The 26,590-nt window shown below is 69.3% G+C and overlaps 8 protein-coding genes across 12 annotated transcripts; 4 read left to right on the forward strand and 4 right to left on the reverse strand.

Annotated features, from left to right (window-relative positions):
• Window positions 1-14: 14 nt before the first annotated feature.
• Window positions 15-2,073, forward strand: PREB (prolactin regulatory element binding). Of its 2 annotated transcripts, XM_065730593.1 has the most exons (9): window positions 15-168; window positions 241-424; window positions 500-711; window positions 785-865; window positions 939-1,063; window positions 1,177-1,350; window positions 1,418-1,490; window positions 1,565-1,724; window positions 1,798-2,073. In XM_065730593.1, the coding sequence occupies exons 1-9, from the start codon at window positions 37-39 to the stop codon at window positions 1,890-1,892; spliced, it is 1,236 nt and encodes a 411-aa protein (XP_065586665.1). In that variant the 5' UTR covers window positions 15-36; the 3' UTR covers window positions 1,893-2,073. The 2 variants fall into 2 exon arrangements, with proteins under 2 accessions (XP_065586665.1, XP_065586664.1); XM_065730592.1 differs by having other exon boundaries at window positions 241-711.
• Window positions 2,074-2,171: 98 nt separating this feature from the next.
• Window positions 2,172-4,313, reverse strand: ABHD1 (abhydrolase domain containing 1). The gene is given in 9 exon segments (XM_065730591.1): window positions 2,172-2,450; window positions 2,546-2,711; window positions 2,792-2,840; window positions 2,955-3,128; window positions 3,202-3,314; window positions 3,402-3,447; window positions 3,519-3,686; window positions 3,887-4,209; window positions 4,211-4,313. Coding segments are annotated over 9 exon segments (1,326 nt in total). The 5' UTR covers window positions 4,286-4,313; the 3' UTR covers window positions 2,172-2,238.
• Window positions 4,314-4,474: 161 nt separating this feature from the next.
• CGREF1 (cell growth regulator with EF-hand domain 1) lies at window positions 4,475-6,111 on the forward strand. Its single transcript, XM_065730601.1, has 5 exons — window positions 4,475-4,622; window positions 4,917-4,988; window positions 5,163-5,233; window positions 5,323-5,447; window positions 5,527-6,111. Exons 1-5 carry the CDS (start codon window positions 4,522-4,524, stop codon window positions 5,926-5,928), a joined length of 771 nt encoding a protein of 256 aa, XP_065586673.1. The 5' UTR covers window positions 4,475-4,521; the 3' UTR covers window positions 5,929-6,111.
• A 32-nt stretch (window positions 6,112-6,143) lies between these two features.
• Window positions 6,144-7,873, reverse strand: KHK (ketohexokinase). The gene is made up of 8 exons (XM_065730596.1): window positions 7,767-7,873; window positions 7,579-7,695; window positions 7,335-7,469; window positions 7,112-7,184; window positions 6,893-7,039; window positions 6,623-6,711; window positions 6,378-6,535; window positions 6,144-6,281 (listed from the first exon to the last, which is right to left on the reverse strand). The coding sequence occupies exons 1-8, from the start codon at window positions 7,871-7,873 to the stop codon at window positions 6,196-6,198; spliced, it is 912 nt and encodes a 303-aa protein (XP_065586668.1). The 3' UTR covers window positions 6,144-6,195.
• LOC136044999 (cGMP-dependent protein kinase 1-like) lies at window positions 7,872-12,669 on the forward strand. Its single transcript, XM_065730603.1, is given in 22 exon segments — window positions 7,872-7,958; window positions 7,961-8,249; window positions 8,252-8,285; window positions 8,613-8,828; window positions 8,906-9,072; window positions 9,223-9,336; window positions 9,412-9,517; window positions 9,640-9,703; window positions 9,779-9,856; window positions 9,937-10,025; window positions 10,137-10,202; window positions 10,326-10,373; window positions 10,650-10,694; window positions 11,004-11,142; window positions 11,214-11,344; window positions 11,415-11,504; window positions 11,591-11,732; window positions 11,818-11,981; window positions 12,052-12,168; window positions 12,247-12,309; window positions 12,390-12,465; window positions 12,534-12,669. Coding segments are annotated over 22 exon segments (2,412 nt in total). The 3' UTR covers window positions 12,621-12,669.
• Window positions 12,670-12,702: 33 nt separating this feature from the next.
• EMILIN1 (elastin microfibril interfacer 1) lies at window positions 12,703-17,781 on the reverse strand. Its single transcript, XM_065730560.1, has 7 exons — window positions 17,547-17,781; window positions 16,031-16,156; window positions 14,127-15,658; window positions 13,570-13,677; window positions 13,471-13,488; window positions 13,262-13,396; window positions 12,703-13,170 (listed from the first exon to the last, which is right to left on the reverse strand). The coding sequence occupies exons 1-7, from the start codon at window positions 17,672-17,674 to the stop codon at window positions 12,845-12,847; spliced, it is 2,373 nt and encodes a 790-aa protein (XP_065586632.1). The 5' UTR covers window positions 17,675-17,781; the 3' UTR covers window positions 12,703-12,844.
• A 795-nt stretch (window positions 17,782-18,576) lies between these two features.
• Window positions 18,577-19,231, forward strand: OST4 (oligosaccharyltransferase complex subunit 4, non-catalytic). Its single transcript, XM_065731122.1, has 2 exons — window positions 18,577-18,745; window positions 19,085-19,231. The coding sequence occupies exon 1, from the start codon at window positions 18,616-18,618 to the stop codon at window positions 18,727-18,729; it is 114 nt and encodes a 37-aa protein (XP_065587194.1). The 5' UTR covers window positions 18,577-18,615; the 3' UTR covers window positions 18,730-18,745; window positions 19,085-19,231.
• Window positions 19,232-19,349: 118 nt separating this feature from the next.
• Window positions 19,350-26,392, reverse strand: AGBL5 (AGBL carboxypeptidase 5). 4 transcript variants are annotated; one of them, XM_065730606.1, is made up of 14 exons: window positions 26,215-26,392; window positions 25,950-26,121; window positions 25,675-25,841; window positions 25,187-25,364; window positions 24,890-25,068; window positions 24,309-24,777; window positions 23,890-24,059; window positions 22,543-22,678; window positions 22,288-22,475; window positions 22,027-22,196; window positions 20,103-20,221; window positions 19,964-20,010; window positions 19,557-19,866; window positions 19,350-19,470 (listed from the first exon to the last, which is right to left on the reverse strand). In XM_065730606.1, exons 1-14 carry the CDS (start codon window positions 26,385-26,387, stop codon window positions 19,393-19,395), a joined length of 2,556 nt encoding a protein of 851 aa, XP_065586678.1. In that variant the 5' UTR covers window positions 26,388-26,392; the 3' UTR covers window positions 19,350-19,392. The 4 variants fall into 4 exon arrangements, with proteins under 4 accessions (XP_065586678.1, XP_065586677.1, XP_065586676.1 ...); XM_065730605.1 differs by having other exon boundaries at window positions 26,197-26,392; XM_065730604.1 differs by having other exon boundaries at window positions 25,675-26,121; window positions 26,197-26,392.
• Between the last annotated feature and the right edge of the window lie 198 nt (window positions 26,393-26,590).

Below are 26,590 nucleotides of genomic sequence, written 5' to 3' on the forward strand. Positions count from 1 at the left end.
GTGGGTGTGGCCGTGACGCGGCGCGCCGTTCCCGCAATGGCGCCGCGCCCGACGGAGCTGTACCGGGCGCCTTTCCCGCTGTACACCGTGCGGCTGCACCCGCGCCGCGGCCTGGCCATCACCGCTGGAGGCGGAGGAGCGGCCAAAACCGGGATCGGCAATGGAGTGGTGCGGAGCGGCGCGGCTCGGGGGGTGCGCGGGGCTCCCGGTGCGCGGGGCTGAGCGGCGGTGTCCCCGCAGCACTTCCTGCAGCTGGAGCAGATCGGGGGCCGGCTGAGCGCGTCGCTGCTGCACTGCCACGACACCGAGACCCGCGCCACCATGAGCATGGCGCTGAGCGGGGACATCATCGCGGCGGGGCAGGACCACAGCTGCCACATCCTGCGGCTCTGCGTGCCGGCTGCCGGAGCGGGCGGCGGAGGCGGTGAGAGAGGGGGTCTGAGGGAATGTGCGGGGCCACGGGAGCCGCGTGCGGGGCGCTCACTCCGTCCACGCACAGCGGCGGCGGAGAAGGGCCCACGCAGGAGGAAGGGAGCCGGCCCCGCGGAGCGCGGGGACACGCGGAGCGCCGGCGGAGAGATGACGGTGGAGAGCCTGCACCGCGTGCGCACCGATTTCAGCCCCGACGCGCTGCAGAAGGCCGTGCGCTTCAGCGCCGACGGCACGCTGCTCGTCACCGGCGGTGCCGATGGATTCCTGCGGCTCTGGGAGGTGGGAGTGGGGCAGGAAGGCCCGGGGGGGGGGGGTCGGTCACCCGCCGGGGACCTGCTGACAGCTGCCGCAGTTCCCCAGCATGAAGAAGGCGCTAGAGTTCAAGGCGCACGATGGGGAGATCGAGGACATCACGCTGGGCCCCGACAATAAGGTGAGTGGGGGATGGGGGCTGGGGGCACGCAGCCCTGCACGGCCCCTTGAGCTGCAGGGATGTGTGCCCGCAGGTGGTGACGGCAGGACGGGACCTGCAATGCCGCGTGTGGCAGCGGGACCAGCTGGTGACAGGGCTGCAGTGGAACGAGAACCTGCCCGGCATCCCCAGCACTGCGTACCGCTACCAGGCCTGCCGGTGGGTGCGGGGCGGGGGATGGCCCCGGGGCTGTGCTGTGGGACGGTGGCAGTGACCCCATGGGGCGGTCCCCTGGCAGCACGGCCACAGCTCACCCTTCTGCCCCATGGCAGCTTCGGGGTGGTGGAGGATGACTGCCGGGCGCTGCGGCTCTACACGGTGCAGGTGCCCCACAAGCGGGAGCGCCGCCCGCCGCCCTGCTACCTGACCAAGTGGGACGGGGGCACCTTCCTGCCGCTGCTGACACGGCCCTGTGGCTCCGAGGTCATCTCCTGCCTCTCCATCAGGTATGCGGGGAGCTTCCCCACCCCACACCCTGCTCCCAGCCCCGCTCACCACCCCCTTTCCCTGCAGTGACTCGGGCACCTTCCTGGGGCTGGGCACCGTCACCGGCTCTGTTGCTGTGCACATCGCCTTCTCGCTGCAGGTGAGCATGGCACAGGGAGGGCACAGGGGCCACTGGGGTCACCCAACCTCATGTCCCTGTCCTCCCACCCTCAGAGGCTGTACTACGTGAAGGAGGCACATGGCATTGTCGTCACTGACGTGGCCTTCGTCCCTGAGAGCGAGCGGGGACGGGAGCTGCTGGCAGGGAATGAGGCAGCACTGCTCAGCGTGGCTGTGGACAGCCGCTGCAAGCTGCACCTGCTGCCTGCCCGCCGTACGTGTGCAGGGCTGTGGGGCTGGGGCCCCCCCAGGACCCCACACCTCAGCTTCCTCTCCTCCCACCCCAGGCTCGCTGCCTGTGTGGATGCTGCTGCTGCTCTGCGCCGGGCTCATCGTGGGCAGCATTGTGGTGCTACAGCTCGCCTTCCCTGGCTTCCTCTAGGCACCCACCCTGCTGCACTGGGAGGGCGGATGGACCTGGCCCCAAGCACACTGCAGGAGTGGGACTGCCTTGGAATGCAGCACTGGGATGGCAATGGGATGCAGCATGCCAGGAGCTGGGCTGGAGCTGCTCCTTGGTCCCCACCATTAAACCCAGAGCATGAAGGCGTTGTCTGTGCTGGGGCCGTGGGGGTCTGACCTCCCCATGCACATACTTCCTCCTCCATGCCCCACTGCTGGCCGTGCTGCTGGGGCAGGAAAAGGGAAAGGGGCTATAGGGGTAGGAGAGGGATCAGAGGGGCTGGGAATGGGTTTATTGGAGTTTGGAGGGGGGTTCACGTGGGACATCAAGTGCTGACATCCTCGGCAGCCCCCTCCCCCTGCAGCCCCTGCAGCTCCTCTCCGTGCTGGAACACAGCAGTGACAAACTGCAGGAAGAGGCGCTCCATGAAGCCGCCGTGCCGCGGCAACATCCCCTCCAGGAATCCGATGTGGCCGCCGTGCGTCGTCACCAGCAGCGCCATGTGGGGCAGGTTCCAGGCGGCCGCCACGGGGATGGCTGCAAGGGGACACACGGGTTAACCCCCCATCCTGCAACACCACGGGGGTGGGTACGGCCCTCCCCAACCCCCCCCTCCCCCCAGCCCCACTCACCGTGCAGGGGGGAGAAAGGGTCATCGGCAGCGTTGAGGCACAGTGTGGGCACACGGATGTGGTGCATGCTGCTGGTGGGGCTGGCAGCACGGTAGTACTCCGTGGAGGAGCCGTATCCGAAGGCGGGTGCGGTGTAACGCTCATCAAACTCACGGATGGTGCGAGCCTGGGGTGGGGGGGCAGGGGTTAGCGGGTGGCACTCGGTGCAAGGGGGACTGGGGGGGGGGGCACGGGGGTGGCTGCTACCTGCAGGACGTGCTCCACGTCCACCATGTCCCCAATCATCGCACGGTGCCTGCAAGGACCCCAGGTCAGGGTGCGGTGATGCCCGCGGTGGAGGTGCACCCCCTCCCCACCTGGAGACCCGGGGTCAGGGTGGGGTGACCCCCCCACCTAGGTGTGCCCCCACCTGCGGACAAGGTAGCGCAGCCCAGCAGCCAGGTGGCGGTTGAAGAGCCACGTGTTGAGCGGCTGCTCCAGAGACACCATTGACTCCATAGGGTCCCAGCTCGGGGAAATGGCCATGGCGGCCACCAGCCCTGCTTCGTGTCCCATACGTGCCAGGTAGTTCAGCAGCTGCATCCTGCAGGGGAGGGAGCAGGGATGGGGGGGCTCTGCCGTGCCACTCCCCGGCAATCCCCCACTCAGTCCCATACCCTCCCAGGGATACACCAACAGCCAGCAGGGGGGCACGCGGGTACTTGCGGTGAATGTGGGCGATGGCCATCTCCAGATCCTCAGTATTACTGGCACAGAAGGTCCTGGGGGTCTGGGGAAGGCAGAGCCGTTTGGAGCCCCGCTGAGCCCAGCTACGGGGAAGGGATTTGGGGTTGGGGGGGAGGGGGGGCTGTCTCACCAGCAGCTCCTCGCCGCGGCAGCCCCGGTTGTTGAGCACGACGGCCCTAAAGGGAGGAAAGTGGCATCAGCGAGGGCGGTGGGTTGTGTTGACCCTCGCCCCGCCCCCAGTGCTCACCTGTAGCCGGCATCGCACGTCTCACGCACCAGCTGCAGTATGTAGGCGGCCTGGCTGTTCCCCGTCAGCCCCGGCAGCAGCAGCACCGTGGGGCACTCGTCGGTGCCGTCGTTAATGGCCCAGTCCAGAATGAACTGCCCGCCGTCGGGCGTGCGAATGGCCTCGGTGCTGGGGGAGGGGGCGAGATGAGGACAGGAGCACTGTGGCCGTGGCACCACCCGTCCCTACCCACCCTATCCCGTCTTCAAGCCCCGTCCTCACCCACCCCAGTCGCGCTCCACCCGTCCCGTCCGCAGTCCGTCCCCATTCCCATCCCCGTGCCACCCTCGGTCCCCTTACCCCCCTCCCCGTCCCCGTCCTCGCCCCACCTGCGGTACCCGAAGCGGGGCCGGCTCTGCAGCAGTACGCGGCCCACGGTCTGCAGCCGTCCCCCGCAGCACCACGCGGTGGGGCGGAACGGCTCCCGCACGGCCGGGCAGTGCCGCCGCAGGAAGGAGCGGAGCCGCGGGCCGCCGGCCAGCACGGGCGGCAACGGGGAACGGCGCGGGGATCGCGCCCAGAGGCAGCCGAGCAGCGCGGCGGCGGCCGCCAGCAGCAGCAACAGCGGCGGGGAAAGCGGGGAAAGCGGGAGCAGCGCGGAGGCCCGCGGCCCCCCCTCGCCCATCGCCGCCGCCGGGAGAGCGGCCCCGCCCGCCCCCGCGTGTCCGCGCCCCTATCCGGGCGGGAGCGGCGCCGGCGGCCATCTTGGTTCCGGGCAGAGCGGCCATCTTTGTGCCGGGCACAGCGGCGGGCGGACGCCGGTTAACCCCCTCGCTGCCGGCAGCAGTGAAGCCGCCGGTCGCGTCGCGAGGCGGGGCCGGCCACGTGGCCCGGGGTGGGGCGGGGAAGGCCGCCGTGTGTGCGTGTCCCGTGGCGTCCGTGTGCGAGTCGCGGCGTCGCCGAGAATCCTTCCCCGAGTGTGCGCGCGTGGCAGTTCCGCGCGTGGGTCCGCGCCGGCTGCGGGATGAGAGCCCCGCGGGCCACCCCATCGCCGCCGCTGCTGCTGCTGAGGCTGCTGCTGCTCGGCCCCGCGCTGCGGGCGGCTCCCAGGGACGGGACGCTCCGGTACGGGGCGCGGGAGAGGCTGCGGGGCTGCGGGCGGGCACGGGCGGGGCCGCGCGGGGAAGGGTCTTACGGTGCGGGATGACAGGTGCGGGTGTGACGCTGGTTGCACGCAGGTGCGGGATTGCACAACGGCAACGCTTGCACTTAGGTGCGGGGCTTACACAATCGCGGGCTTGCGTAAAGCTGCTGGGGGTCCGGGCTGCTGTGCGGGGACGTCAGAGGAAGGACTGCGGGGCCGGCGGGGGCGGGAGGTGCCCCGGTAATCCCCTCCCCCATCTCCTATTCGCCGTCCAGATCTGAGTCCCCTGCGGTCGTAGGAACGGATGCCGGCCCCGACCCGCTGAGCCCGGAGCACCCCGCTCTGCAGTGAGTGCCCGACCCTGGGGATGGGAGGGGGGGGGCGGAGGTGCCTGGAGGAGTGGGTGAAAGGACCCCCCCGGGGTATTTGGGGATCCCGTGGGTGACTGCGGGGCGGGCGAGCCGGGTCTGGTCGTGGGGCAGGAGCGGTGCGAGCCCCCTCCCCAGCCCCGCTGTTCCCAGGTTGCTCCGCAGCGCTGTGCGGAGTTTGGGACCATCGCGGCGGGACGTGGACGAGATGACACGGGAGCAGGGTAAGGCCGTGCGGCGGGAGAGGGAAGAGTGGCCGCTTTCTGGGGAGGGAGCAAGTCCTAATCCCTCACCCCTCGCCTCCTGCCCGTAGCTCTGCTCTTCCTCTTCGCGATGCACGACCACGACCGGAGCGGGCAGCTGGACCGACTGGAGCTGCTGCAGCTGCTGGGGGCAGTGCTGGCCCAGGGGGGAGCGGGGCAGCCCAGCCCCGAGGCGGTGCGTGCGGGGATTCGCGAGCCGCGGGGTTCCTGCGCTGAGCTCCGCTCTGTGTTCCCATCCATCTCCGTCCCTGCAGGTCGCCGTGCTGGTGGACCGCGCTCTGCAGCAGCGGGACCGCGGTGGGGACGGGCTGCTGGACCCTCCTGAGCTGCTGCTGCCCGCCCCGGCACGGGGACCTCCGCGGGGAGGCGGCGGTGCCCCCGAGTGGACGGCAGGGGGGCACACTGGAGAGGAGGAGGGGATGCCCGCAGTATGGGAAGAGACGCCGGGAGGGGACGCGAGGACGAGCAGCCCCCCAGAGGGTCAGAGTCTGCAGGGGGATGGCGGTGCCCAGGCAGAGGAGCAGGGAATCCCCGGGGCCGGAGCCCCCCCGGAAGAGGAGGTGGTGGTGGAATTGGAGACGGCCGTCGAGGACCCCCGGCTTGAGCCCCCCGAGGCTCCGGCAGCCCCCGTCTGGGAGGATCTTGGGGAGATGTAGGCGCGGCAGGGGGCTGCGGGCTGTTCCTCGCCCCACGGTTATTGGGGGCTGGGGGCCTCTCCACGTGTCTCCCCCCCGCAGCGAGCCCCGTGTGGGGGGAGGTTCAGGACACGCGAGTTCGCGCTGTGACGCGAGGGCGAGTAATACAGCCACTGCCACCCACAGTGTAAACAGAGCGGGGTGGGGGGGACACGCGGGGCTCCGGCAGGAGGCAGCGGCGGGGATCAGCGAGCTTTATTGGGCGCGGGGTGGGGGGCACCGTGCGGCTCAGACGATGCCGTCGTAGCCCTGCATCCCGCACTTCTTCCCTGCGATGCGGCAGCCGAAGGTGAGCGCGTCCCGCACGCTCTGCCCTGGGAGTGAGTGATAGACAACGGGGGAGAGGGGGGAGTTGGGGGAGGGGGGGTTCGCTCGTGAGACGCCGCGGGGAAGTGCGGGGCCGCGCCCACCTCCTGACAGCGCGAAGATGACGGCGGCGTTGAAGGTGTCTCCGGCCCCCAGCGTGTCCACCAGCCGCTCCGGTGGGAACGCGTCGACGTGCACCAGGGTCCCGTCTGGTTCCAGCGCGTCGGCGCCTTCCTCGGCCCACGCGCAGATCATGGTCGCGCTGCGGGGCGACAGCTGGGGCGGAGGCGGGCACGGCACGGCCCCGCAGCACGCCCCGCTCCGTCGCCGTCCCTTCCCCACACCTTACCCCGGCCGCACGCGGCCCCGCAGCCCCCGCAGCGCCTCGGCCGCCGTCCCGTAGCCGAAGTGCTTGGCCAGGTCCTTGCTGATGAACACCTGCGGGGCGGGGCGGGCCGGCGTTCCCCCGCGCCCCCACGGACAACCGCGGCTCAGCCCCCGCCCCCTCCGCGCCACACCCGAGCGTGACCACGCCCCCTATGTCGTTTTGTCCCGCCCCCCGTCCCCGCCCATCCAATCGCCGTCGGGGCGTGGCGCGGCGGGCGTGTCCGGGCCGTACCACGTCGCCGTGGGCCAGGAGCGGCAGCAGCTCGTCCCGCGGCTTCTCCACCTCCACCGACGTGCGGACGCGCTGTGCGGGCGGCAGCGCGCTGTTGTGCCGCTCCACGCGGAGCATCATCCGCTCCTGCTCCGCTGCGTTGCGGGCCTGTGCGGAGAGGGGCGTGGTGACGCCAAGCCACTCCCCCCCACCCGGAGCCCTCCCCGCACCGCCCCGCACCTCCCAGTGGATCCACTTGTACTGAGCCAGGTCGACCCGCGCGAAGTCGCGCTCGGTGACGTCGGGCAGGTTCCTGCGGGCGAAGGGCAGCCCCGCGCCTCGCCTCTGCCCCGGGCACCGGGCACGGGGCCCCGGGCAGGCGGGGAATGATTAAAGGGGTCGCCCCGCAGCCCTGAGGGAGAGCCGCTGATCACGGCGGGGATCTCGGGGGGAGGGGACCCACGTGTCGTGCAGCACGATGGTCCTCGAGCCGCTGGCGGCGCTGACCACGCAGCAGGCGCAGGGCACGTCCCCGTGGGGCTGCCACGCCACGTGGGTCACGTCCACGCCGCGGCGCTGGAAATCCGCCACGATGAAGCTGGGGGGCACGTACGGGGTCGGGGGGGGGAGCGCGGGGCGCCGAGGGGCTGCGGGCACCCGGCACCGCGTCCCACGGCTCCCCCGCCCGCCCCGCCGTCCCCACTCACTCGGCCGCGTGTCCTGGTGCCAGGGAGCCCATGAAGGCGCAGGGAGCACCCAGCAGCGCCAGCACCGTGCACGAGTTGGACGCGTTCCCCCCGCGCTGCCACCGCTGCGTCAGGCACCTGCGGGGGGACGGGGTCAGCGTGCGGGACGCCGTGCGGGACGCCGCGCGGGGCGCCGCGTGGGGCAGTACCTCGTGTCGCTGTCCTCGGCAGGGTACGCGTCCACCACGCTGATCACGTCGAGGCACACCAGCCCCACGCACAGGATCCGCTTCTCACCTCCCGCCCCCGCCGCCATGCCGCGATCCGCGCAGCGCTCCGCTCCTTTCCGCTCTGCCCCGGGCGACAGGGGGGACAGGGGGTGGCACCCCGCAGGCCCCGCCCCACTCCGGTGGCTTCCCGCAGCCCCGGCACCCCGCGCCGCCGCTGCTCGTCCATCGCTCCCACCCGCACGGCCCCCACGGGAACGCGGAGCTTGCGGGATGAGCTCGCGGTGCGCGCAGGACGGGTGCGGGTCACCGCGGGCTGGGAGCGCGGTGGGTGCGGGATGGATGAGCGGGGCTCGGGGCGGGCTCGGGGCAGGGTGGCTGCGGGCACGGGTCAGCACGTGCCCGGGGAGAGGTGGGGCGGGTTAATGTGTCACCGCGCGGGGTGCGGGGCGCTGCGGTGCTCCGCGAGAGGAACCGGTGCTCAACGCGGGGCCGGAGGTGAGGAAGGGCTGTGCGGGTGGGGAGAGCGGGGCCATGTCCGCGGCCGGGTCAGGGGGGGCCGGTAGTGCTGCTGGCGGCGAGGGGGGGGTGAGCACCGGGTCTTTTCCCGTCCCGTTCGGTCCCGTCCCCGCGGGGCGACCTTTGCTCGGGCACAGAGCTCCCTCGCAGCCCTCCCCGTGCCGCGGAGCTGTGCAGACACCGCTGGTGCCAGGTGGCCCCGTGCCCAGAACTACCGTTCCTCGCTCCGCGGGGCCGTCCCACACCCTCCCGCAGCCACTACCGGAGCGGCACCGGGTGACCCCGCATCTCCGCCGTCCCACTCCCGCAGGGATACACGATGGAGCGGCAGCTGCGGGAGCTGCGGCTGCAGGAGGAGCGCGCCTTCCTTCAGCGTGCGGCGCGGGGACCGGGTGACAGAGGGGACCTCCCGGACACCGAGCACCCCCCCAACTCCCCGCACCTCCGCGCCCCCGCCATCGTACCCGAGCCCCTCCAGGGCGACGCCGCCACGCCCCCGCCCCCCCCGGGAACCCACTCGCAGAGGTACCCGAGTGGGAAGGGGGGAGGGGGCTGGGTGGCCGAGAGTGGGTGCCACCCCACCGCCGTCCCCGCGCCCGCAGGGACCTGGCCCTGATGGCGGAGGCCGTACGGCGCAGCGATTTCTTGCGGCGTTTGGGCGAGGGCTGCCCCGAGGCGCTGGCGCGGAGCTTCGTGACCGTGCGGCGAGAGGACGGCGACGCGGTGGTGGCCGAGGGCGACGAGGGGACCGCCATGTACATCGTGGCAGGTGAGGGGAGGGCAGCGAGAGCCGGGCTGAGCGGCCGTGTGCGCACCCACGTGCGAGGCCGCCGCCCGCTCGCCCGCAGCCCCGCAGCCCCGCGCGCGCGTGTGCGTGTGCGTGTCTGCCGCGGTGCACGAGGGCGCCCGCACCCCGCAGAGGGACGGCTGAGCGTGACGCAGCGGGGCCGCCAGCTCCGCACGTTGGGACCCGGCGACGTTTTCGGCGAGCTGGCCATCCTCTACCACTGCCGCCGCACCGCCACCGTGCGGGGTAAGCGCTGTCCCCCCCGCTCCCCGCGTCCGGCCCCGCTCCCCACATCACCCCGCTCACCCCGCTCTGTCCCAGCGCTCGGCCCCGTGCGGCTCTGGGCTATCGACCGGCAGCGGTTCCGTGCCATCGCGACCGACTACGCCCGGCAGCGGCGGGCCGAAGTGCTGCGGGTCCTGAGAGCGTGAGTCCGGCCTCGGCCGGCAGGGGGGGGCACCGAGCGCGGGAGGGGTGTGGGAGGGATGCGGGAGGGATGCAGAAGTGCGGGTGGACTGCAGCACGCACAGGAGCTGTGCCCTCGCACAGGGTGCACTGGCTGCAGGAGCTGTCGGACAGCCACCTCTCTAAGCTGCTTGACGCCATGGAGGAGGTACAGATGCAGGCAGGGGCTGTGGGACAGGGCCCCCCACCCAGCACAGCCCCGAGCGCCCGTCTGTGCCCGTAGTGCTCCTTCCCACCTGGCCGTGTCATCATCCGTGAGGGTGACGAAGGGAAGAGCTTCTATATCATCCTGAAGGGCGAGGTGGGTGCTGCGCTGTGGGGCAGTGCCATGGGGCAGCACTGGGTGTCCCCCTCGCCCCACTCAGCCCCACATCCCCGCAGGTGCGGGTCAGCCGGTGCGAGGACGGGCAGGAGAAGCTGCTGCGGGTGCTGGGTGCAGGCGAGCACTTCGGGGAGCTCTCACTGCTGCAGTAGGTGCCCCGCAGGGCCGTGGTGCAGCACAGGATGTGTGCAGCTCCTGTGCACACGCATGCACCGGCTCTCATGTGCACAGGGCAATTCACACCTGCTCCTCCATGCAGGAACATCCGCCGCACAGCGTCGTGCCAAGCACAGGGACATGTCACCTGCATCACCGTGGCCAAGGAGTGGGTGTCCCTGTGTTCTCATGTCCCTGTATCCTCATGTCCTTATGTCCCCTTGCCCTCAAATCACCATGTCCCTGTGTCCCCGTGTCCCTGCATGGCACTGAAGCCTGCTCTGCCTCACAGGGACTTCTTGGAGATCATTCCCTTCTGTCCCCGTCACGACTCAGACGTGTGAGTGTCCCCATGGGGACGCATTGGCCCCAAGGTCCCCGTGTGCATCGCTGCATGGGTGGGTGCTGGGCACGGTGACGTGGCACTGGCAGCGGGTCCTGGACTCTGCCCCGGGAACACAGCACAGCCCCAGCACGTGCTTGGCATGGACTGCACTTGGCCCTGCACAGCGGAGCCAGAACCCCAGAACCCAGAACCCACCCTGTGCCCATCCGAGCCACCCTGTGCAGCTCTGGGGGCTGGGGGGGGCTGAGCTGGGGCTGCTTCCCTTTGCAGAAATGTGTCTGCAACAGAAGTGCCCTCCCCAGCAGAATCCAGGCGGTCAGTGTGGGATGGGTGGGGATGGGATGGGGGCAGGAATAGGGATGGATGGGAATGGGATAGGGATGGGATGGAAATGGGGATGGTGATGGGATAGGGATGGGGATGGGATGGGATGGAAATGGGATGGGGATGGGCATAGGATGGGATGGAAATAGGGATAAGATGAAAATGGGGAAAGGGGTGGGAATGGGATGAGATGGGATGGGGCTGGAAATGGAGACAAGGATTGGGGTGGGGATGGGATGACGTAGTGATGGGGACAGGCACTCTGAGTACAGGCTCTGCAGGGCAGTGCTCTCCCCACAGGAGCTGGGCTTCTCCCCGCTTGGCACGGCCCTGCCCAGCAGTGCAGCTGGAGGAGCTGGTGGCCGTGCACTATGAGGAGGGGCAGAAGCAGGGGCAGCGCGTCGTGCTGGGCACCGGCGGCTTCGGCAGGGTGGAGCTGGTGAGAGCCGTGGCCCATCCCGCGGGCTCCCCTTGTGCCATTACTGTCCCCATCCCGGTGCCCTCCTCCAGGTGCGGTGCCGTGAGCAGCTCTTCGCGCTGAAGCGGATCCGCAAGGACTGGGTGGTGCGGACACGGCAGCAGGAGCACATGCGCACAGAGCGACGGGTGCTGGCCCGCAGCCACTGCCCCTTCATTGTGGGGTGAGCGTGGGGCTGGGGGCTGTGCGGGGTTGGGGGGCTGTGCTGGGCACTGAGCTGCTCCCACCTGCAGGTTTTTCGGCTCCTTTCGTGATGCACGGCACATCTACCTGCTGCTGGAGTTCTGCCAGGGTGGAGAGCTGTGGACGAAGCTGCGTGAGGTGTACGGGGCCGGGGCACGGGGTGGGCAGCCACGTGCATGCTGCAGCTCTGGGTAATGCCATGCTGAATGCTGGTCCCACTCTGCAGGCGCTGCTTTGAGGAACCGCTGGCGGTGTTCTGCTCCGCCTGTGTGGTGGAGGGCCTGGAGTACCTGCACGGCCACGGCATCGTCTACCGGGACCTGAAGCCTGAGAACCTGATGCTGGACCAGCTGGGTTATGTCAAGCTGGTACTGAGGCTCGGGGGCAGCACTATGGGGCCTGATACCTGTGTGGGGATCTGGGCCTGGGGGGCTGAGGGGTGCTGTGCTGTAGGTGGACTTCGGCTTCGCCAAGGAGCTGGAGCGTGGGGAGAAGACGTTCTCCTTCTGCGGGACACCCGAGTACCTGGCCCCTGAGATGCTGCGCCACGAGGGACACGACTTCGCCGTTGACTTCTGGATGCTGGGCATCCTGGTGTTCGAGATGCTGGTGGGCAGGTGAGCCTGTGCCCTGGGGCCGAGCCTGACCCATGCCTCTGGCCAACTGTGACTCTCCCATGTCGTGCAGGCCTCCCTTCCACAGTGCCGACCCCCAGAAGATCTACAGCCGCATCCTGGATGGCATCTTCTCCTTCCCTGCCTTCCTCAGCGAGGCTGCTTGCTCCCTCATTTCCAAGCTCTGCAGGTCCAGCTCCACCCCCAGCCCACCCCCACCCCCACCCCCATCCCCAGCCCACCCCCACCCCATCACATCCCTTCACAGGAGGCGCCCAGGGCAGCGCCTTGGCAACACAGCCAGTGGTATCCGTGGCATTAAGAAGCACAGGTGAGGAGAGAATGAGGTGGAGTGGGGTATCTCATGTCACCCCTCTCCCCTGGCCCTTCCTGTAGCCCCCCCGTCCCCAGGTGGTTCGGGGCCATCCGATGGAAGCGACTCGCACTGCGGCAGATGGAGGCACCCACTGTGCAGCTGCTGAAGGAGGTGAGGATGGGGTGGGGGTGTGGGGTACTGGTGGGGGTGGGGAGCCTGGCACTAACCCCACCTCCCAGGGCCCCCCCTATGCCAACTTCAAGCGGTTCTCGGTTGATTCGACACCCGTGGAGGATGAGCTTTCAGGATGGGATGAGGAGTTCTGATGGCAGTGGGACAGCAGTGAGACCCCCTCCCCCCCGGAGAAGCAATAAATCGACGGAGCAAGAAGCAGGCAGGAGACGGGGGTACAAAACCCGGTGTCGCATCTTTATTGGGTGGGATGGGGCGTGGGGGGGCGGCGTGGGGCACGTGGCAGCGTGGGCTCGGGGACGGGGGTGCTGATAAATAACGGGGTGTGGAGGGGTCTGCGTGGTGGGGCAGGGGATCCTTACGGGGTGTCGTAGAGCAGCGCAGCGCTGAACACGGTGAGGGGCTCGTCGGGCGCGTGGGCCAGCCGCCCTGCCACCAGGTCGACGCACAGCGTCTCGCCCACCTCCAGTGGCACAATGAGGCTGAAGACCCCCAGCGAGCCGGGGCTGGGCTGCAGCTCGGCGATGGGTTGGTTCTCCAGACCCTCGGGCTGGAAGCCCCCCGAGTCCAGGCGCGCTATGCCCTGGTTGGAGCGCGACAGCACCGCCTCCAGCTTCTCGCCCTTGTGCCCTGTCAGCACCGCGCTCACCAGGTAGCGCCCGCTCACTGGCGCCGTGAAGGTCCCTGGGGGGGCAACAGCAGTGGGTGGTGGCCCCCACGGTGCCACAGGGATGGGCTCAGCCCCGCGGCCCTAATGGCCTCCTGCCCCACTCACCCGTCTCGGGGTCGTAGGCTCCGCCGTCGTTGAGCAGCACCCTGTCGAAGGGCACGGTGCCCGGCTCCGTGCGCTGCGTGCTCAGGGCGGCCGAGAAGGCGATGTGGGGCACAGAGCCCGGCTCCCCCACCGGGCCTGGGCAGTGTGTCAGCACGGGATCCTTGGTGCCCTCCATCCCCACCCCCACCCCCCACATTGTGCCCCCATACCTCTCTCTCCTGGCAGACCTGAAAGAGAAGGGACAGAATGGCACTGTGGGCACAGCCATGCCAACACAGGGCTGGGAGGGAATGGGGATTGCTCCCTACCTGGGGGGCCCACAGGGCCCTGCTCTCCATCCTTGCCAGGAGGCCCAGAGGGGCCAGAAGGGCCCATCTCCCCCGGGGGACCCATGGGTCCTGGAGGTCCCGGGGGACCTGAGGAGAAGGAGGAGCTTTAGGGCCCTTTGTCCCCATTAAGAGTCCCCACAGACCACATCCCTTGTCTCACACATCCCACACCCACAGGCTGCAGCTTCCCATCCCTGTGCTCCCACATCCCCTCGCACCCACATCCCCTCGCTCCTGACACCCCACAGCCGTGCCCCCATCCCTGTACCTCACGTCCTCCCACACCCACAAGCTCTGCGGCCATCTCCACGCTCCGTCCTCAAACCCACAAACCCCCACACACTTCACGGCCCCGCTTCCCCCAACCCCGCCTCCTTTTCCCCATCCGGAGGCCCACCTCATCCCTCCCTACATCCCCTTTTCTCCAACCCCGCATCCCTCTTCCTCCCTCTCCCAACCCCGGGTCCTTTCCCAGCCCCTCCCCCCGCCCCCTCCCCGCCGTCCTTGTGCCCCCTCCCGCACCGCCCCGCACCCACCAGCCGCGTGCTGCCTCCCTCCGCCGAGCACCTCGCTGCGCAGCTGCTGCACGCTGCCGTCGAGAGCCGCGAAGCGACGCGGGAGCTGCGCCTGCAGCTTCTCCAGCAGCGCCTCGTGGGTGCGGGCGGTGCCGTTCAGCTCCCGCACCGCCCCCCACAGCCCCGCCACGTGCCGGCCCAGCCCCTCCCGCACTGCCCGCAGTCCCCCGGCCACCGCCTCCAGCTGCTCGCAGACTCCCTCCAGTTTGGCCACTCGCGGTTCCAGGGCCGCCCCGCACTCGGCCGCGTTGTCCCCGCGTTCCTCGCTCCGCGCCGCGCGTTCCGCCGCTTCGGCCACGAGGCGGTCCAGCTCCGCGGTGAGGCTCTGCCTCGCGGCGTTCAGGTCCCGCAGCCGCGCGTCGTGCTGCTCTGTGGTGTCCTGCAGGCCCTGCACCGTGCCGTTCAGCTGCCCGAAAGCCAGCAGCGCGTCCGTCAGCTCCTCCCGCAGCTCCCGCAGCTCCCAGGGCGCGGTCCCGCCGCCGAACACGCTGAATCCCTCCAGCGGCACCTCCTCCTCCTCGCCGAGGTCGGTGGGCTCCCGCAGCCGCTCCTCGTGCTCCCGCAGCCGCCCCTCCAGCCCCTCCAGCGCTCGGCTCAGGTTGGCCACGTGGCCCCGCAGCACCGCATCCCCGTCGGGCGGTCCGGAGGCGCGGGACGCGTTCAGCCGCCCCTCCAGCTCCGTCAGCCGCCGCGCCAGCGTCGGGCCCGAGCCTGGCCCCGCTCCTCGTGCGGCCTCCAGCGCTCCCACGCGGCGCTCCAGCTCTGCCGTGCGGCGGAGCAGCTCGTCGGGGGCCGCGGACGGGGCCAGGCGGGAGCTCAGGGCGCTGACGTGCCGCTGCACCGTCTCCACCGCGTCGCGGTTGCGCTGGTCCACCGAGCCCACCAGCTTCTCCAGCGCCCGCATGCGCTCACGGTCCTCCGTCTGCTGCCGCCGCAGCCCCTCGGTGCCGGCCGCGCACGCCGCGCACATCTCCCGCAGCCGCTCCTCCTCCTCCGGCAGCGCGATCCCCCCCGGGACCCCCCCTCCCCCGGCGCCGTCCCGCGCCTCCTCCAGGAGCTGCAGCCGCTGCTGGATGTGGACGAGAGCTTCCCGCACGTCGGGGGGAGCGGCGTCGGCCGGGGGGGTCCCGCCGTCGGCCCCGCGTTGCGCGTCCCGCAGCTGCTTCTGCTGCTCCTCCAGCTGCCGGCTCAGCCGCTGCACCGCCTCCTCCAACCGCCGCACCTTCTCGGCCTCGTCCGGGCTCCGCGGGGCCGCCGATCCCCCCCGTCCCCCCCCTCCCCCGCCCTCGCCCCCCAGCCCGCTCAGCGCGCTGCCGAAGCCGGAGAGCGTGGGGCGGCCGGGCCGGGGCCGGGGGTGAGCGGTGGGTTGGGGGGGACCCGGCAGCGGCCCCTCGGAGCAGTCCTCCCCCGAGTAGCCCTGGCAGCACCGCCACTCGAGGTCCGACACCGTCTTCTGGGCCACTTTGTAGCGGGGCCGTAGGAAGCTGCGGTACCTGCGGGCACAGCGGTGCGGGGAAGTCCCGCGGCCGTGACCTCTCCACGCACCCCAGCGCCGGTCTGCGGCTCGGGGCCGGGAGGGACGCAGTAATCCGAGGCTACGGGCATGCCGCACAGCCGGACGGATTTGCCGCCGCCCCTTGCATGGTCTGGACCCCCCCCCCCTCCCCGCCCCACACACCCCGCGGCTGCCCCATAAGCGCGGGTGGAGCTCCCCGAGCTCCCGCATCGGTGCGGTGCGGGAAGAGCCGGACCGGGGCAGATCAGGCGCCGCTGCGACCGCGTTCTTGCGAAAAAGTAAACAGCGTTCCCAGGGCGAATAAACACGGCTGCCGGCCCCGAGCCTCCCCCAGCCCCGCGGCACTCACGCCAGGACGCGGGGACACTGCAGCTGCCCCCAGGCGCACGGCTGGAAGTCGGCCTTGACGAAGCTCTCCACGCCGTCCTCCACCACGCAGCTCACCGTGCGCGTCACCACGAAGGCGCACCAGTTCCTGCGGGGAGGGGGTCGGCACCGTAACGGCACCCTCGGGCTCCGCAACCCCCCTCCGCATCCCCCTTCCCCACCCCCCCCTCCCCCACGGTAGCGCCGTCACGGCCCGGTGCTGCGGGTTAATGGGCCGCATCCCGGCCCGCCGACGCCCTCTCCCGCCGGTGCCAACCCCGCAGCCCCGAGGGCACACCGCATCCGCGCCCGCGTACGGGGCCAGGGATGTGGAGGAAGAGGAACCCCACCCCGAGCTGCTCCTAGGTGAGGCGGCGGTGCTGCTGGGACCCGCAGACGGCACACAGAGCCGCGCTGTGCGGGCATCCCCGGTACCATCCCGCATCGGGGTTCTGCCGTCCCGCAGGGGCTCACCCCGCCCCGAAGTACACGATCGGGGGGCACAGACCTCGCCCCATCCAGCCCCGACGGCACGGAGCGAAGATGAGATCCGCGCCGCCCCCCTCCTCCCCCCGCTCCCATCCCACTCGAGCGAAGAGACGAGGCTCAGCCCCCCTTCCCCCGGCTCCGGGCAGGGCCCCCCGCCCGCCCCCCGCCGCAGGACCCCGGCCCGGCCCCGAGCTGCGCACGGCCATATATGGTCCGAGCCCTGCGCGGCCCCCCCTCGCCCCCCCCGGGCCGCCCCACAACCCCGCGGCCGTTCCCGTCAGCCCGGCTGGTTCCCCTCAGCCCGCGGCCGGATTCCAGCTCCTCCCCGGGGGCCGCCGGGAATTCCTGCGCCGAGGGCCGCGCCGAGGGCCCCCCCCCCCGCTTCCCCCCACCCCCATCCCGAGCCGACGCCGCCCGCGGAGCTGTGCCCGCACGCCGGTGCCGTGGGGACGTGGGCAGCGCCCGCACCGCTGGGATAGGGCTCCGCATCCCGCAGCCGCGGGATCGGGGAGCGGTGCACCCCCGGGACCCCCCCCCTGCGGTCTCACAGCCGCAGGTGAATGCCCCCCGGTGCGGCGCGGGGCCCGGGAGGCCCAGCCCGTATTTCCCTTTCAGCTCCGCAACCATATCCCGCGTGGAATGCGGTCCCCCGTGCACCCGCTCTTCCGAGGAGCCGGCGCTGGACACACGGCGCTGCTCCCCCCCCCCACACCCACTACAGTCCCGCACGGCCCCGCAGCTGCGTGCTGATGTGGCTGCGGAGAACGGAGGACCGCAACCCCGCACCGCCCGACCCCACAGCTGCCCCGCGCCCGTCCCGCCGCCGCACGGGGACCTCCCGGCGCCCCGCGCGGACGGGACCTCCCGGCGCCCCGCACCCGGCGCCGGGCCCACCCCGCCACGCTCCCGCACCCCGCGCCCTCCACGTGCTCCTCCGGCGCGGGACGGCCGCACCGAGCCCCGCACCGCCCCGCAGCCGTCGGAGAGGCACCGCGCGGGACGGCTCCTACCTGTGCCTGCTGGCGGCCCGCGCGGGGCCGTGCGGGGCGGCCCCCCCGGTGTAGAGGCTGTAGCGCGGGGGGAAGTTGGCGGCCAGGGCCTGAGCGGCCACGAGCCACGGCCACAGCCACGGGGCCATGCCGTCCCGTCCCGTCCGGTCCCGTCCCTCGGCTCTGCCCCGCGCTCGGCTCCGCGCTCCCCTCCCCTCGGCCAACCCCCGCCGCGGGGCCGCCCCACCGCAGCCGCCCGACGGCGTCCCCGGGGCCCCCCGCTTCCTGCCCGCCCCGCGCTGCCGATCCGCCGGGCACCGCGCACCTCCCCCGCCCCCGCCGCCACCGCCGCCGCCGCCGCACATCTGCTCCTCGTTAAGGCCCGGCGGTGGGGGGGGGGGGCGAGGGGCCGGGCAGGGGGCAGCGCGCGGAGTTCGGCCCCGGGCGGCCCCGCACCGCAACCGCACCGCCCCGCGGGGGTGTCCCGCACCTCGGGGACGTGGCACCGCTCGGCGGGCTCTCCCCCCAACCCCCGCCCCCCACCGGCGCCGCGCGGTGCCACGTCCCCGCGGTGACCCCGCGGTGACGTCACGGGCAGCTCCGGCCCCGCCGGGACACCGCGTTGCCCCCGGGCGCCGGCTGGCCGTGACGTCACGCCTCGACCCCCCCCCCCAATGCCCAACGGTGACGTCACATCGCGTGGGCGCGGAACCCCGCGGGTGGGGGCTCCCCGCGGCCCCGCCACGCCCCGCGCTATATTTGGCCGCCGCCGCCCGTCGGGGCGCGGCCCACGTGGGGCACAGCTGGCGGTGTGCCCGCGGCCGTGACGTCACGCCACCGACCGTGACGTCATCGGAGCGACGCCCCCTCTAGCCCCGCCCCCTCACCGTGGCTCCGCCCCTCGCGATCCCGCGGTGCCCCGCGACCGGAAGTGGCGGCCGGAAGTGGCGCGCGGAGACGTGGAGGCGGTGGCGGAGCGTGAGCGGCTGGAGGGTACGGGCCGGGACCGCGGGGCGGGCTCCGGGCAGCGGTACCGGGTTGGGGGAGGGTGGGGTCTCGGTGCCCATTGCCCATTGCCGCTGCCCGCAGGATGGTGACGGACGTGCAGCTCGCCATCTTCGCCAACATGCTGGGCGTGTCGCTCTTCCTGCTCGTCGTGCTCTACCACTACGTGGCCGTTAACAACCCCAAGCGGCAGGAGTGAGCCCCGAGCTGCACCGGTACCGCGCTCCCCCCGGCCCCGCTCCCCATCCCCATCCCAGGCCCTGGCTCGATCCCCGTTCTGCTCCCCAGCCCTGGCCCCATCCTCATCCTGCTCCCTGTTCACGTTCTCATCCATCTCCGTCACACGTGCCCCCATCTTGTCCTTGTCTCCGTCCCTTCACCCTCACACACCTTAGCCTTCATCTGTATGCTGTCACCATCCCCTGTCCTGATCCTCCCTTTGTCCCCATCCTGTCCCTATTCCTGACACCCCGTGTCCTGTCCTCATCCCGATCTCCATCCCACCCCCATCACTGCCCCTATGCCACCCTGCTCACAGTGCTCTCTCCCCCCAGGGCTGCACGGCACGGAGCCGCACCCCCCGCACCGATCAGCAGCACACCATGCCGGCTATGGAGAACCCCCCCTGCCCTCACCCCTGTGACACCCCTCCCTGTGCCAGCTCTGAGCGGGCTTTGACAGAAACATGATATGAGACAAAACCGTGTTATGTAAAAACGCCTCGGGGCTGAGCAGGGCGGCCCCCATCCCTCACGCTCGACCCCAGATGCAGTGCTGACAGCAGCTGTGGTTTTGCCATGCGGTGGCTCCTGGGTTGGGCACACAGCTGTGGTACGTGTGGGTCCGGTGCCTGCGGCCACACTCAGGCCTCAGCACAGAAGGACAGGAGCCGGTGGTAGGAGTGCAGCACGGGGCGGGCGGTGCTGAGGTGCTGTGGGCACTGCAAAGCAAGACAGCGGGTGGGGGGAGGTTGGAGGCGGAGCCCTCTGCATGTGCCACGCTCCCCCGCCATACCTGGGGCCGTACCTGGCTGTGCAGACCCTCGACCAGCAGCTGCTCCACGCTGGGTGCCCTGGTGCCAGGGACCGGGGCCTCCACGCAGGGTGCTGGGGACACAGGGAGTGAGGTTGGGGCTGGTGCCGCGCTGCTGTCCTGCACTCGGGCAGTCGGGACGGGTGCAGCTGGGGTAGACTGCATGGTGGAGGGGGCAGTGCAGCTGTGCACTGGGGCTCGGAGGGCTGCAATGCTGCTGGAACTGAGCTCAGGCAAGCTTGGGGTTGCTGCTGCCTTCCTCCGCACTGGGATCCTGCTGGGGCGGGTGGCGAGCCTCGCCGGGCTGCAGGGTACCACACAGGGTAGTGAGGGGCTTAGCAGTGTGCTGGGGAAGGGGTTGCTGTGGGCTGGGTCGGCACCATGGCTGTGCCAGCACCTACCCGGGCTGCTCCAGGGCCTTCCTGATATTCAGCTTCTTTGGGAACACCTGTGGGGAAGAGCACAGAACATTAGGGCTCATCCCTTCCCCGTGCAGCCCCAGCCCCACATTGCTCCAAGCCCGCTTTTACACAGCCATACCTGCAGCAGCACGGTGCTGTGTGCGGCCCCTGCCTTGCTGCCACCACCGTGTGGAGCCTCCCGCCGTCTGTAGCTGGCACCCAGCACCAACCCCTCACAGGCACCTGCCTGCAGGGACCCTGTGGGATGGAGGAGATGGCTGATTGCAGAGCTGCACAGCACTGGGGCCAGATCTCCCCGCTGCATGGAGAGCACGGAGCCCCTGGCACGGGATGCAGGGCAGGGCTTTGGCACGGGATCAGCCCCTGTGCCTGGAGGACTTTTTGGCAGCAGAGCCGCACTGGCTGCTGCCAAAGCTTTAGCAGCTGCTGGAACGCCGGCAGCGGGAGGGAGGGAACCGGCACAGTGCAGCTAATGGGAAACAGGACGCTGGAGAGAGAAGAAAGCCTTACAGCCACGCGGCCCCGCACCGCAGGGACAGGCTGCGGCCACAGACAAAGCCCTGGGCCTGCGCTGCATGTCGGCAGCCGTGATGGAGGAGTGCTGCTAATGAGTGCCTGCCTGCGGCAGCGGGCACCACCGACAGCAGGATGAGCCTGCTGGGGGTCAGGGCCAGCGGTGCAGGATGTCCCTGTATCCTGTGGCACAGGACACACAGGCTTGAGCCCTGACCCCCACATCCTGTGCAGGAGGCAGCATCTGGCCCCTTTCCACACAGCACGCAGCTGTGTGGGCAGGAAGGGGATGTGCCAGGGCAGCACCCTCATCCTGTGCCACCCTGCACCCCTGGATCTGAGTGCTTCCGTTTCGCAGCTGCATGGAGAAGGAAGAAGTAGCAGCAGCATCTTGGGCCCACGAGAGGACGGCAGCGAGGAGGCAGGTGGTGGTGGTAGTGGGGAGGGGTTGGCACGGTGCGGCCAGGGCCGGGCAGCCTACAGCCACGCTTCCAACAGACCCTGCACAAACACCAAAGTTGTCACCGTCCCTGTCCCAAGAGCGGTTCAACTGAAACCCCCCCAGCATCCCCCTGCCGTTGTGCTGGCCCTGGGGCCCTGCAGGCTGCTGTGGGCAGGCAGCACGTGAACGGCAGAAGGAACAGACGCCACAAGGTGCCCACGGGAACACAAACCTTTTATTTCCTCCCCGCTGCGCTCCTGCAGCAGAGGAGAACCACTACAGAACACCAGAAAAGCAACCACGGAGGAGGAAGCGATACGTGCAATGCGTGCAACACACGTAGAGCATGAGGACACACCAACAGAAACACAGTGGCACAAAGCCTGGACCCGAGTTCCATGCACACCCAGCTGCACCCGCAGCCCTCCTGTCCCAGCCCCACGGCCACATGCCTGCGGGGCTGGGAGCCCTCCAGCAGCCCTGGGCTGCAGCCAGGCCCTGCTGGGCCACGCACTGCTGCAGTACTGCAGCTCTGCTTTTTGCAGCACCCTGTGGCAAGGGGCATGGCCACCACCTTGCTTTGTTACCCCACGGCAGGGCTGTGGCTGCACCTCCTGGGCAGGTACCGAGCTGCCTGCACACCTGCAGCACCCTTGGCAGAACCCACTGCTGCCTGGGGCGCAGAAAGGCACTTCGGTGTATCTCCAGGAGTAATCTGGGTGGCAGAGGCTGTGGGGTGGGTTTTCACACTGCTCTGCCCTCTGCACAGTGACACTGCAAGCCCAGGGCACGGCGGGGCTGCGGCAGCGGGCAGCGAGCGCGGCCCAGATGTGGGGCTGGGCACTGTGCTGGCCCTGCAGCCCCATAAGATGCTGCTGTCTGGAGTCTCTCACTGCACGTCCAGGGCCCTTCCAAGGGGATGGGGCGGCTGCTCTCACACACACTTCTTCCACGCAAACCCACTTTTGTCACATCAAACCAAAGCGTTACGCCGGCACCGAGCGCTCCTCGGGTCAGGGCTGCGGTTGGGCGCAGCAGCTCGGCAGGCACTGCAGCATGTGCGCGAGCGGCCCCCAGCCCGGCTTACCTCGGAGCGGTGCCAGGGGTTGCATGCCACCCTTCTGCAGCCCCGGGGCATCCACAGCAGCAGCAGGGAAGCTGGGCGAGGCTCTGATGCGGGGCAAGTCCTGCTGGACGCTGTGGCTGCAGCCGTGCACGCGGGACAGGGCGCTCTCTGAGGCCGAGGTCGGGAGCCCGCTGCCAGGGGAGGAGAAGCAGACTTCAGCACAACACCGGGGGCCCAGCCCTGCCCCTGCAGCTGCAGCCCCCCCCCTCCCCAGGCCCTTACCTGATACTCCTGGGTGGACTGCAGCCACCTCTCCTCCGGGTGCAGCCTTCGTTGCCCCGCATGCCGCGCACGTGCTTCAGCATCCAGGCCCGCAGGTTGCTGAGGCAGCTGTGCTCTGACAGCACGATGCGCGGCCACGGGTTGCACTCTGCCATGTCCAGTGCCGCCACGGCCAGCGCTCTGCCCACCTGCGGGGGGAAAGGCCGTGAGACGTGGGCCCACTGCACGGCCCCACCACCTCGCAGCAGTTCTCACCTGCTCGAAGAGCTCCACGGTGTATTTGGAGGGGAAGGTGGGCATGGGCGGGGGGCTGGCACGCCCGTTGTCGTGGCAGGCCAGTGGGATGCTGTTCACCAAGCGGCCTGTGTTGTAGTTGCACTCCAGCGTGTAGCTGCAGGGCAGAAGGGAATGCAGCCATTAGTAAAGAGGGCCACAATGTAGGGGCTCGGGAGCGCAACAAAAGGGAGCAGAGCAGACAGCACAAGCACGGCCCTGGGAAGGGGAGAGCCTTCAGCATCTGTACAGGGGACACCTCGGGCCTCAGCCATGACAGGAGGTGTCCAGGAGGTTACGTTTGCCTTTTGAGCAGCTACAGAGGAACGAGCGTGGCTCTTTTCACAGCAGAGAATAAAAAGGGAGACTTCACGGGAAGACCTCCAGTGCTTTCCCCCATCCTCTGCCTCATTCTGCATTCTCAAGAAGTCTGCAACAACTTTTCCATTTGCCACATTATTGTTCTTTGTTCCAAGGTCTGACCTTTCTGTGCCCTCAGCATTTCCGAGCTCCGTGTAGAAGTAATGGCTTTTAATCAATGATTAACATGGCCACAGGCAGTACTCTGCATCTCTTGTACAGTACAAGAAATTAATTCATGCTCTGCAGCGACAGAAAAATAACTGATAGAAACGCTCAATGAGTTCTGTTTCTGTCCCAGGAGAGTGCTGGGGAACACCTTCCTGGGACAAGTACAGAGATGGGTAGCTGCCCCAGGTGATGCTCTAAAGAGAAGATGCCCATTAGCTGCGATACCTAGGGAGTGGGGGATCTGCTAAGGAAGTGTTGCACACTCGACTTCTTACTGCCCTTCCTTGGCAGCTCCTGGCAGCCCTCCCTTGGTTCCCAGCAACCACAATAGAAACAGTCCAAAAATACCACATTGCTGCTAAACAGAGGCATGTGGCTGCCACGGAGCAGAAAAATGCCCTCAGTTTGCATACCACAGCCATCTCGTGCGTGAGATCTGCAAACTGAACCTCTATAATAAGCTTTAATCGCAGCTAAATGCAAACAACGTCTACTTGGGAAAGAGGTCTCACTCTGGAAAGCAGCGAACATACACTACAAGTGCTTGGACAAGAACTGGGTAACAGAAATTCTTCCCAGCTGAAGCCATGCTGTAGGAAGCCAGAAGAGCTGCGGGAGGGACACAGAAGCAAGGAGAAAAAAAGCATAGGGGCTGCTGGCAGGATGCACCTGCATTGTGTCAGCGCTCCCCCATCTCCCTCCGGCAAACCCATCTCCTTGCCTGGACTTGGAGCCAGATCCATCTGCTGGAGGCCAGCCTGGCTGGCACAGCACTGCGCGATGCAGAGCTCTGCCCACCTGTGGATGATCCCCAGTGCTTTGTAGACGGCCACGCGCCCGCTGCCCTCCTTGGACTGCCCGTCCCGCTTGTCTTTGGCATACATGTTCTTCTCCGAGAAGTTGCAGCCCATGAAGTCAAAGTGAGGTGAGTTCAAGGAGATGAGCTTCGGGAACAGCATGTTCTCCACCTGCGGCACAGAGGGCAAGAGGTGAAGCTGTGCTCCAGCACCACCACAGGGGTGAGGTATCCCTGCAGGACGTGTGACCCCTGCACACAGCCAGCAGCAGGCACGGCTCACCCCACTGCCTTCATCCCTTACAGGGCACAGGGGCAGCTCCCATCCTTCCCATGCCAAGGTTACAGGTGGCTACAGGTCCCAGCACCGTGAGCACACCCCAGGGAAACCACAGCCCCAGGGCAGCTCTCCTGCCCTCACCTGATCATTCTCATCACTGAAGCTGTTGCCATACATGAAGCAGCCACGCTTGGAGGCGTGCCCGTGCAGGTCGACGTAGTACGCCAGCCCACTGTGCTGGGGCAGGATGGCTTCGGGCAGTGGCGGCGGCTGCCCTGCCTCCTCCTTACAGCGCTGTGCTGGGAGGATCAGCTCCACGGGGGGCTCACGAGAAGGGCCCCGGCTCCACGTGCCAGGCACATTGCGGAGGTTTTTGCTTTTCTCCAGCTCCGACAGCTTTGCCTCCAGGATGGAACGGTTGGAAGATCTGGTGCTGAGCACACCGGTGCTGAGTGGTGAGACGTAGGTCCTCCAGTCCGGGCTGCCCGGCAGCACACGGCTGTGCACGTGGTGGTAGAGCAGCACCGCCTTGGCCCCATACACGGCGGGGTGCAGCTCGGCGTCGGGGTTGAGGTACTGCCGGTTCAGGTTGACCCCACGAGAGTCAGTCCTGCAAAGGGCCGTGCTGCACTCAGCCAGAGGTCACCACGGCTCCTCCTGCAAACAGCCAGAGCTGTACGAGCCCCGGGATGGGACAGGAGAGCCCAGGCAGAGCCGCTCACCGGTAGTGGCCTCGCACCACTCCGTCCGGGTTCAGCATGGGAATGAGCTTAAAGACGAACATGCGGCGCAGCATCTGGGCACGGGGGTCCTCCTCACGCAGGATGAAGTGCAGGAAGCCGTTGAAGACGAAGCTGGAGGGCGTCTCACCGGGGTGCACACGGCTGCTCAGGAAGAACACCTGCAGGCCAGCAGAGGGGGGATGGGCAGCACTCCCACCTGAGCCCATTGCAGCTCCAATCCGGAGCAGCGGGCCACACCCTGGGGCCGTGCTCCCATGCCTTCGTGCAGCTGCTCACCCTCTTCCCTGTGAAGCAGCGTGGCCGCGGGGTGGCTGTGTCTGGGAAGAGCTTGTCGAGCCGTGGCTCGCGCCGCTCCTGCATGCCGTGGCAGGAGGTGACGGTCAGCAGGTCAACGCGCAGCTTGTCCAGCGAGTGGCACAGCAGCTCCCGGTGGTAATAGACAGAGTCCGGAGGGCTGTGGGGAGAGAGGAGTTCAGGGGACGTGGCCCCAAATCCTCAGTGCCAGGCTCTCGGGGCTCTCCATTCAGCTGAGCATCGCGGGGATGGGAATCAGAATCGCAGAGGGAGTGGTGGAACAGAGACAACCACACTTTCCCGCGGGCAGGGAGCAGAAAGGAAGCGAGGCTTTGCCTGAGAGAGCGCTCAGGAGAACCCCTTCTTCAAACACAGAAAGCAGTTGTGCTCCAGCCTGCAGCTCCCCAGCCCCAGCCCCAACCTGGAAGCACATGCAAGGCAGTGTGTGCTGGGGAGCGCCGTGCCTGCACCTGCTGGGAGCCATGTGCCGGCACTCCTCAAAGCGGCCATCCAGCTGCGCCAGCATCTCCTGGCACTCCGTGTACGAGAAAGGGTAGCAGAAGGCAAAGTACGTGGTGGTGCCGCGGTGCTCCAGGAAGCGATGCACAAAGGACAGCACAAACTGGGTCTCCACCATCTGGGAGAGACACAAAGCAGAGCCGAGCGGGCAGCAGCGAGCCATGCAGAGCCGCTTCCCGCGGCCGGGAGCCGGCCCACCCCGGCCCGCGTCCCCTCCCCGCCGCACCTGGAAGCAGGGCCGCTCTCGGACGCGCTCCCAGCGGGGCCGCCCGGGCACGGTGCGCACGAAGGGCGCCATGCCGTGCGCGTACAGCCGGCTCTGCCGGTTCATGTTGAGGATGTGCAGCTTGATCAGCTTCCCGGGCGCGCCGCCGCGCACGCTGAAGTAGAACCACGACCTGCGGGGAACCGGCAGTGCGGTCGGGGGAGGGCGGGCGCGGGGCGACGCGATGCGATCGCGCCCCGCCCGTTACCTGTTGCCGTTCTCGTACTCGGTGTGCGCGCAGTCGGGCCGCGTCCACACGTTGAACTCGTAGTCGGCGGCGGGAAGCGCGGCCCCGCCGGGCGCGGCGCGGCCCTCGGGCGGCCCCACCTGCTCCACTCGCTCCAGGTTGCCCGAGTCGAAGCGGGAGCTGAACAGCAGCCCGCCGCAACGCACCTCCATGGCCACCGCCGGCGCCCCGCAGCAACGCGGCCGCCCGTTGGACACCGCCCACCTAGCAACGCGGCCGCCCGTTGGAGGGCGCCACGGCAACGGCAACGCTGCTGGCCACGCCCACTCCGCTCGACCACGCCCACGGCGGTTGGCCCTCGCCCGCGGCCGTTTCCGGGGGTCTCCCGCCCCCGCGGCGCGAGGCGAAGCGCGGG

Source organism: Cyrtonyx montezumae, unplaced genomic scaffold, assembly GCF_038088225.1.
Source record: "Cyrtonyx montezumae isolate F1298 unplaced genomic scaffold, pur_monq_1.0 scaffold_13, whole genome shotgun sequence".
Lineage (NCBI taxonomy): Eukaryota > Metazoa > Chordata > Aves > Galliformes > Odontophoridae > Cyrtonyx > Cyrtonyx montezumae.